Raw genomic sequence first — 10,156 nt, 5'->3', positions numbered from 1 at the left:
AAATGAAGTTAGAGCAGAATCTAGCCACACAGTTGTGAGTAAATAGGGAGTAAAGTAAGGGGCTGAGGTCAGCTTTGCAGGGCACCAGAGTTGTGGATAAACATGAAGGAGGTGTTGATGCCTATTTTTACTGATCGCAGTCTGTTGGTCAGGAAGTCAAGGATCCAGTTGCCGAGTTCTCAGTCTAGGAGTTTGAAGATGAGTTTGCTTGGAATTATGGTATTGAAGGCAGAGCTAAAGTCAATAAAGGGGAATCTGACATTTATCCTTTGGTCATTTCACAGCAGTTAATAAAATAAAGGGGTGGCACAGTAGTACAGCCGTCTCAGTTCCAGTGACCTGGGTTCAATCCTGACCTCTGATGCTTTCTGTGTGGAGTTTGCACGTTTCCCCTGGGTACTCCAGTTTGCTCCCACATCCCAAAGACTTGCTGGTTAGTTGGTTAAATGGTTATCACAAATTACCCCTAGTGTAGGAGAATTAGGATGGAATTGATGGCTTGTGAAAGCAAATAGCTTACATGGAAGTTGTGGGGTGGAATTGCTCTCAGAGCCAGCATAGGCTCAGTGGGCCAAATGGCTGCTTTCTATGTTGTGAGATGTATGAAAGTGAGCAGATGTTAATTAGTACAATAGAAACAAAATGCTGGAAACATTCAGCAGGGCAGGCAGCATTAAGGAAAGAAAAACAGATTTAATGTTTCAGGTCCGCTACACTTGATCAGGACAGTTTGACAAAGGGTCTTGAACCTGTTAAAGTTCCAAGTTAATTTAAGTTAGTTACAGTGTGTTAAATATGTCTTAATTATAACTTGACAATTACTTAAAGACCAATGAACATACTTGAATCCTGCATAATGAAACCAAACAGAAAATGCTGCAAAAATCAGTAAGCTTCTGTGGAAAGTATAAGGATTAATGATAAAAGCCACTGTTCTAAAATGTTGATCCTGTTTTGCCTGTGATGCTGCTGCAAGTAAGTTTTTCGTTGCATCTGTGCATGCATGTACTTCTGCATCTGACAATAAACTCGACTTTGACTTTTTCTCTGCACGGCTGCTGCCTGGTTTGTTGAGTGTTTCAGCACTTTCTGTTTCTTTCAGATTTCCAGTATTTTGGGATTATAGTGAAAGCAAAGTTTCACTTGAACCTGCAGCAATAAGATGACACAGCCAGTTTAGCGAGCTGGCAGCTGTCTACCTGCAGGTGGCGCTTATGTTGCCCCACCTTACCACGCACGCCACAAATGCCCATGCGCAAGATGCTTGTATCTGATTGGCTGGCGGTGCCAATAAACCGGCTCAAGCAGACAAAATGGCGACGGCGATGGACGTTGATGCTCCGAGCTCCACCAACAGCGGTGGTAAGAAGCGCTTTGAAGTTAAAAAGGTACTTGGCCCGGCTGCTCGGGGACACAATATCACTTCTTCAGTGCGAAGTGTGCAGGAGAGAACGGAACCATTTCAAAATTCGGCGGTTAAGACTGAGGGAAAGTCGCTAGTTTGATTGACAACCGCAATCGACCAATTAGAGTGGAGATTTCGTCTCTCGGAGCCAATCGTCTTTGGGGGCGGGAGTTGAAGGCGGGAGCGCGGCCCGGGCGTCCTGACCGGCCTCGGGAACCTGGTGCTTTCGGGCAGGTTCGGGAGGTGGTGACAGACTCGCCTGAGGATCGAGGCTTTTAACTTTACTGGGTCAAGTGAAGGTTTATGTCCCGCAAGCCCCAAACTATCCCTCGGTTCGGATGCGGCCTGACAGCGGACATTTTGTGTGGAATGGTGGAGACTGGAAAAGTTCCCTTCGGGCCTAACGTGATCCGCGGTTTGCTGAGTCCTGGTCTTCCAGCCCACTTACTGTGACCATGTGAGGCGTGGACAATGGCCTTGGGCGCAACCGTTTGTGCACAACACAAGCCCCTTTCCATCCCCTTCTTCTAACCCCTCTTCCTCATTTGCTTAAATGCTTCAATGCTATTGACCTCACTTGATGTGAGTTTCATTTGCTAACGATTCTCTGGAAGTTCCTCTTCAATTCCTTTATTAATTATCTACCTGGTCGAACTCTTGTTATCATCTTAAGCAGTCTTGTGGGTTCTGATGTGGGAGTCTCGGATTCATCTAGAGCAGGAAGTGTCTGATGGGGCAGGCATTTGGGTAACTTGTGAGGTGGTGCAGGGCTTCTGTGTGCTCTCAATACATGGACTCAGTCCTCGGTGCCTTTCCTTCAATAATTTGTGCCGTCATGGACCAGAAATTCTAAGAGACCATGGGGATGTTGTAATTATTTTCAAGGAGGATTTGAACATCTCCTCGAATCTTTGCCTCCATCTGCTTGGTAATCTCTTCCTTTTATAAACTATCCATAATATGACAGAGCTTGAAATAGACTGTGTGTTTTGATAATCTGGTACTGGGCATGTAAAAGACATAGCCAGCCCAACAGAGCTGACTGAGTGTAACTGTGGCTTCATTGCTAGGGATTTAGGCCTGGAAGAAAATACTGATGTTGGTTTGCTTCTCCTTCCAGTGAATTTTGTAGAGACAGTGATGATGGAACCTTTCCAGTGTCTTGTGGTAGTCCAGATTTCAGAAGCATAAGAGGACGAGTATTACTGCTGTCCGAGGGACCCCAGTTTGTGAGGCCCGGTGGCTGGGGTTAGGTGTTGGAAACGTGGGCCAAATGTGCAGCCTGGGTTAGGAATATGAGGCATGTGCATGGCTGGATGCTGGGGCCAGGAATAGAGCTAGTTGTGCGTTTAGGGTTGAGAATGTGGAGCAGATTGGGAGCCAAGAATCTTTTTCTTAGTGCCCAGGTTAATTTCTGGAATTCTTCCTCCTTGAGGGTGTTGGAGACCAGATCATAGATATATTTAAAGTGTAGTTCTTTTAATATTTAAAAGTGAGAAATTGAGGGTTATGGGGAACTGGCACAGAAGAGAATTCGAGGTCAACATAGATACCCACGATCACATCCAATGCTGGGGCCTGGTAGCCTCCTCTTTTCTTATGCGAAATCTCATTACGTGTATATCTAATTATTCTTTTTGCTGCCATCTCTCCCCACCTCCTGCCCATTTTTCTCCATGCCACTGTATTTTAAATAATGGAGGCAACTTCACATGTCTATTTGGTAAAATTTTTCAAAGACTTGTACAGGTGATTAGTACAAGACTGCACAGAAACACTATCGGACACAAGGGTCTCATCCTGAAACATCGACTGTCCATTTCCCTCCACAGATGCTGCTTGACCCACTGAGTTCTTCAGGCTCCTTTGTGTAATGCCTTAAGTCTTGTTAAGCCAAATATATTTGGGTTATTGGGATAAGAACCTGTCTGAGGATAGAATGTGTGGGATGGTGAGACTAGTGGAATGCTCCATGAGTTAGAACTGGAAGCACAAACAAGCTGTAACTTGGTTAAGCTCCCAGAAGCAGCCATGGAGTGAAATCTGAGGAGGGATTTGGGAGTAGGCTGTTTGCTCCTCTATTGCCTGTTATGATCAGATCATGGCTGATCTTTTACCCTAACTATTTTCCTGCACTAACCCCATATTCCCCTATTCCCTTAGAAATGAGATGTTTTAATAAGAGCATTTGTAATGTTCTGCATACAAGGCAGAAAAATGGTGTGGAACAGATTACATGCTATCAGTGTAATATGCTAATTGCTGCATTTGCCTTGTGAAATGTCCCTTGATCAAAACACAATGTTAAAATAAACCTAATGATTTTGATATATCCAGTGTGTAGTTGATTGGAATGTGGGGAGAATAAAATAGAATTAGTGGAATATTAATGTAAATGGGTGCTTGATAACTGGCACAGATTTGGTAGGCTGAAGGGCCTGTTTTCAGGTTCCATGACTCTAGTACGTAATCTCACAAGAATAGACATGAGCCAAAGTTGGGGACACTGGAACAAATGTGAAAGCTTAATCATGCTGGGTTCCCCACATCATTCTCTACTGTTTCCCCAAGATTCTGTCCTTGGCTTCATCCACTCTGCTCCCTTGGTAGCATCACATGTAAATAAAATGTCAATTTGCATATGTTGGCTGATGTAACATAGCTCAGCCTTGTCACCTCCACCACCTCTCTAAACCCTTTTCACTGTCTCCAAATTGTCAGACTGCTAGTGTTAAGGAAATTTCCTCTGACATATTGGGAAGATCGAAACTTGCCTTCAACAACTACAATCTGATTTCACTGAATTCCTGTGCAAGTGCCTGAGACTGAACTTGGCTGTAAGCAACCTAATATAGTTCATCCCAGGATGAGCTGCCAGCAATGTCCAAAACATCCTCAAAAGGTTTCCACCTCCTTAGCATCTGACTTTGTCCCTGCTTTAACTCTTCTGCTGTGGAAATTAAGCTTGTCTATTTTATCTCTGGAAGTGACTATTCCAAAAAAAATCCTGACTGTCTCCCCTCCCATGTTCTGCCCTTAATCAATATCATCCAAAATTCTACGTGGTCCCAACTGTTGCTAATGTCCTTTCATCCTTTACTCGTGTTCACTGAGTTGATGTATGTGCACTGGGGCCAAGTAATTGCCTTCATCCAAAGTTATCTTCACTAAGGGTCGTTTGTAGATCTTTAATGTGAATGCATTATTCAACAATGAATAGAACACCTTGATTAACAGTGTATTTTATTTTGTTTTCAGTGGAATGCAGTAGCTTTGTGGGCCTGGGATATTGTGGTAGATAACTGTGCCATCTGCCGAAATCATATAATGGATCTGTGTGAGTATCAAATGTGCTGACTACATTATAGTGAAGTTTGACATGCTAGTACTTTCAGAATCTGATCTTTCACCCAACATAAACTTCTCCATTACCAACCTTGAGTTGTATCCTGTTCCACAAGCTACGCAGTTTCTCCAGAGTTAGCTCAAGGCTGTATAGTTGTGAGGGAATAACTCTGCTAATCCAACATTTGTTGAACCCCATGATGTCGCAACATCAGATCAAATATAGCCAAGGAAACCCTCGGCCCTATTTCAGCTGATGAATCTGAACTCTGTTGTATTCACCAAAAGCACAAATTGTAGTTTGTCAGTTATGTCCAAATCTGGCATGCTGTTGGCAATACTCTGCCAATCCTGTGAACATCATTGGCAACTGGTTGCGAGAGAAGGAGACAAAAACCTGTGATTCTTATCCTCACTAATTTACCTTTCACAGATGCCTCTGTCCTTGCATTATATAATCTGTTCATAACTTTGGTTTCTCAGCACCCCTCTGAAATGCTCAGTGGAATGTATCAAAATACCACAAATGTAAAAATAAAAATCAGCCAACCTAGTTAATCTACAAAGTACTCCTCGTAAACATCTGGGAATGTGCCTGGATTGGAAGAGCTGCCCACACACTTGATGAGCACAGCCTGACAGCCTCACTGTGGTTACTCTAACAGTACCTCCCAAACCTGCAATGTTGACCACCAAGGGCACCCATATGCTGTAGTTGAATAAAGTAGATCTAGTGGTTTAAAAGTGGACATCCAGAAGGTACTGTATCCCATCAGCAGAAATATATTTCATCATAATCTGTAATCTCCTGGCCTGGTAGATCACTTGCTCAACCATTACTACCAAACTAAGGTACCAGACTGTTGTCTGAGGTGTGTGAAAGGACATGCCAGGAACAGCACCAAGTGTGCCTTTAAAAGAAAAATGACAGACTCTGAAGGTATGAAGGAGTGCTGTCTGTGTTAAACTGTGGAAGCCCCATGCTGCAGCTAGAGCAACGTAAACCTACAACCAACCAATTGGATAAAATCTCTGCAATCCTGCCATTTCTAGTAACAACAGGAAGTGATAAAGAGTAGGCTATTTAATAAAGTAAACTTGGCATTTGCCCTAGAATGTGGTTTACAAGATGATCTTTAATGGCCAAATCAATCCATTGTTTAGAAGTTTTTGAATGATTTGTTTGCCATTAAAATGCATGTGTTTATGGTAACCATAGACCTGCACCCTTTTGCCAGTATCAGCCCTGGAAATTTTAAAACTTATTGATATAAAACACAATAGAGAAAATTGTACTTTAAGCAGTTGTTCTATGCCCTTGTTTGCTGGTCAGTTCCTCACTATCAGCTATTCCTAATACCCAAATTGGTATTGGCCTGCATGAGTACTCCACCCTGGTATTGGTGATAGTGGTATCTGCTACTGTTTCATCGTACTGATGGGCAGATAGAACCCAGACGTAGAAAATGAAACAAATAACTATATTTTTAGATCAAACCAATCTGTTTGGAGTATTCTCAGATCTATGAAATTCTAATAACAGCTCAGCTGTATGTCCTGAGTCAGTGTCCAGAGACTAAGCAGGATAGATAACTGAACCAACTGTGTGTAGAGTGGTGCTCCGCTCTACAGTGACAATGTTTATCCTAGTTTAACATAATTTGACCACCTAGATATTTGCAAAAGTTCAGTAATGTGCTTTTGGGTTTCATTTTGATCTGCAGGTATAGAATGTCAAGCAAACCAGGCTTCAGCAACTTCAGAAGAGTGCACTGTCGCTTGGGGCGTGTGTAACGTAAGTATCTAGGGTTGGTATCAACATGAATAAAGAGTTAGGGCTGGAACTATAATGTTTGAATTGTACATAATCCAGGCTAATGGAGTCTTAGGGATTCATTGCAGTACTGAGGGATTGCTGCACTTTTGGAGATGCTGCCTTTTTATTGAGATAATAAGTTGGGGCCCCTTTTGTCTGATATGATTATAAAGAATCCAATGGCATCATCCAGATTGGTTCTCCTGGTTGCTCGTTCAGTGTTTCTCTCAAGCAACATCACTAAAAACAGATGTTGCTGATTGTGGAACCTTTCTATGCACAATTTTGCTGCCTCGTTTATCTGTCTTACATTTAATTGGATGTGAGATATTTTGACGTTCTGAATCATGAAGATGCTATTTAAACAGATTGATGACTGGGGTGAAATCTTCTACATTGAATCTTCTCAAAGCACACAGCTCAAGTGTTGTTTCCCTCTCTTTCAAAAAAAAATGGTCATCAAAGCAGATGTTCCATGGACTCCTGCAAGTCAATTAGTTCCTTACCCAAGTTGACAGTTGTCCATTTGAGTGTGAAGTTGAGCAGTAAAATCTGGGGCTTGTAGGAAGTTCTGACTCCTTTATCCACACCTTCCATGTGCTTTGGATCTGGTCAGTCTAAAATTGCATTGAGGAGATACTCATCTTTTGCATGTGTGCTTGTAAATGTGCACTACCCTCTGATCAACCAGCACCACTTGGAAAAGCTGCTGAGGACTTCCCAACTATGCTGTTGATGAAAGATGCTGTGTATGCCCGTCTGCTGGTGACCGTACTTCATCCCTGTTCTCTTCTCCTGTGCCTCGTTTTGCAGCATGCCTTCCACTTCCACTGCATCTCGCGTTGGCTGAAGACCAGACAGGTTTGCCCATTGGACAACAGGGAGTGGGAATTCCAAAAGTAAGTTTTTGTTTTGATGTGGAGTAATTGAGGTTAAGTAATCGAGATCAACAGAATGAGCATATGTGTTACTTGTGTTTCGGTGACTGGGATGGGCTGTAGTTATTGTTGTTTGACACTGAATTCCAGGCAAAGGATGAAGGAATTCCATAGCCTTCATATATTGCTGTCCACTTAGAGTTGTACAGCACAGAAATGGGCTGTTCAGACCACCTAAGTACGTGCCGACCAATGACCACCGCACACATTAACCTGATGCCAATCCCTTTTTGTTCTCCCCATATCCCCATCAACTCCCCACCTTCTACTACTCAACCAACACCAGGGGCAATTTATAGTGGCCAATTAAACTACAAACCAGCTCATCGTTAACATTTGAGAAGAAACTGGAGTACGTGGAGGAAACCCAAAGAGGCACAGCAAGAATGTGTGACTGCACACAGACAGCACCAGAGGTCAGGATTGAACCTGGGTTACTGGAGCTGTGAGGCAGCAGGTAAACTAGCTACACCACTGGGCTCCCCTCTTGGTAGGACTATAGTCTTCACATCCTCTGTGGTGTTTTCTCAAGAGGCCATTAGTGGCTGAGTTCCTGGACTAGTAACCAGAAGTCTGGACAATCAATCCAGGGGCACAGGTTTAAAACCCATCAAGGCATCTGGGCAATTTAAATTCAAGTAATCAAATAAATTTGGAATGTTTTCTTTAAAACCTGTTTCAGTAACTGTGATTGTGAAATTACTGAACTGTCTAATCTCCTTCAGGGAAGGAAATCTGCCTTCCTTGCTCGGTCCTGCTTGTGTGACTCCAGACCCACCAACAGATGGCTCTTCCTTTGCAGTTAAGGATGGACAATTAATACTGGCATTGCTGGTAACAGCCACATCCTCTGAGCAAATAATCATCATTTTGCAACTTTTTAAACAAAAAATTATGGCTGTTGTCTTTTTGCTGACTAATGATGGCTGCCATCGACTAACTCGGTCCAGATCTCTTCTACCTCATGTGGCTTATCCACCAAAACACCTTGTTCTTTCTCTAGTGAATGCCTAAAGATTTGGTAAACTGTTTTGAGTAAGATTAATTATTGTCGGTTACATAATTTGTCTTGTTTCCTTAGGTACGGCCACTAAACATAACAGCAACACGTTGTGTACCTGCCATCAGCTGTTTCTCTGGCGCACAGACTTGCATCATTGGCTTCCCACCCACCTTGATTCACCTGCCTCTCTCAGAGCCTTGTGATGGCTATTTATTCAGATGACAAGGACTTTATCATAAATGCCTGTGTGCATGTTTTTTTTTAAAGAAATGCTCTTTAATTTCTCTGGTTGCGGACTCTTCATTATAAAACAACTAAATACCTGGAAACCATTCACACTGACTGCAGGTGGAGAACCAAAAATGCACTCACACAGACTTGGTTTTTTCATGTTAATCGAAACAGAAGAATGTGTGAGGGTTTTCTTTGGCTCTTTACCAAAGTGTATTATATTTAGTAATTTAAGTTTAGCAGAATATGTTACAAAAGTCTTTTTTTTCCTGAGCAAAAAGCATTAATTTCACAAAGACCAGTGTCAGCAAAGAAAATTTAATAAGGAAAAGTTAGAGTATGAGAAAGCCAGCCAGAAATACAAAAATGGATATTAAGAGTTTCCAAACATGTTTAAGAAAGAGGTCACAAAGTGAGCATTGGTCCTATAGCGTGTGGGGAATTAGTAATGGAAAATAAAGACTTGCCAGATGAATTAAACAAGTATTTTGCATTTTCTTCATCACAGAGGATACACATAACAACCCAGAAATAGTTGTAACTTGGGAAGATCACAATTGTAAGGGCTGTGGTATTGAGCAAAGTTTCTGGGTCGTGATGGACATAATCATAAGAAATGATAGTGAGAGAGTTGATTAATTTGAATTTTCTAAAATCTCCATGATTCAGGGAAGAGTCCATGTGATATTAATTCAAAAGGAGGGAAATTAAAGGTGGGTATGACAGTCTAATTAGCTTAACAGAAGTTATAGAGAAAATGGTAGCAGCTGTTATTAAAGACGTCCCACCAGAACATTTAGAAAAGCTCAGGAAAATTAATGTGGTTTTGTAATAGGAAAAGCATTTTTCACCATTTATTGGAGTTCTTTTAAGTGTCAAGTGCTGTGGATAAAGAGAGCCAGTGGAGGTGATATGATGGCCAGAAGGCATTTTATAAAGTGCTGCATCAAAGGTGGAAATTACAAACTCATGGTGTAGGAGGTAACTTGTTAGCATGGATAGAAGATTGGCTGGCTAACTGGTAGTAGGCACAAGTGATTCTTTTTCTGGGTGGCAAGATGAAACAAGTGGGGTGACACAGGAATCGGTTGATGGGACTTCAACTTTTTTGCAACTGAAGAGCAATGACTTGAAAGAAAGCACTGACGGTTTGGACGCTAAATTTCCTGATGATGCAAAGATGGGTAGGGAAATAGGTGGTGAAGATGACAATATGGAAGTTGCACAGAGTATACACTAGCGAGCATAGGCTTCCAATCTGAACTCTCACATATCTCTCCCCCCCCCCCCCCCCCCCCCCCCCCATGTACTTTTAAAGAGAATCACTAGAGCAGTGTACTGATGTGCAGGGAACATGCCATGAGTCCCTACCCTCCTTGTTGCAGCTCGGTGTGAGAGGCTGCCTGTGGGGACTGGTA

General features: G+C 42.4%; 1 protein-coding gene across 2 annotated transcripts; it reads left to right on the top strand.

Annotated features, from left to right (window-relative positions):
- Nucleotides 1-1,246: 1,246 nt before the first annotated feature.
- Nucleotides 1,247-9,221, top strand: rbx1 (ring-box 1, E3 ubiquitin protein ligase). 2 transcript variants are annotated; one of them, XM_052042983.1, is made up of 5 exons: nt 1,247-1,362; nt 4,664-4,742; nt 6,475-6,545; nt 7,380-7,465; nt 8,586-9,221. In XM_052042983.1, the coding sequence occupies exons 1-5, from the start codon at nt 1,252-1,254 to the stop codon at nt 8,596-8,598; spliced, it is 360 nt and encodes a 119-aa protein (XP_051898943.1). In that variant the 5' UTR covers nt 1,247-1,251; the 3' UTR covers nt 8,599-9,221. The 2 variants fall into 2 exon arrangements, with proteins under 2 accessions (XP_051898943.1, XP_051898944.1); XM_052042984.1 differs by having other exon boundaries at nt 1,301-1,388.
- The last annotated feature ends 935 nt before the right edge of the window (nt 9,222-10,156 follow it).

The sequence above is a fragment of the Pristis pectinata genome, chromosome 33 (assembly GCF_009764475.1).
Source record: "Pristis pectinata isolate sPriPec2 chromosome 33, sPriPec2.1.pri, whole genome shotgun sequence".
NCBI classification, from domain to species: Eukaryota; Metazoa; Chordata; class Chondrichthyes; order Rhinopristiformes; family Pristidae; genus Pristis; species Pristis pectinata.
This window is presented reverse-complemented; position numbering and strand designations above follow the sequence as displayed.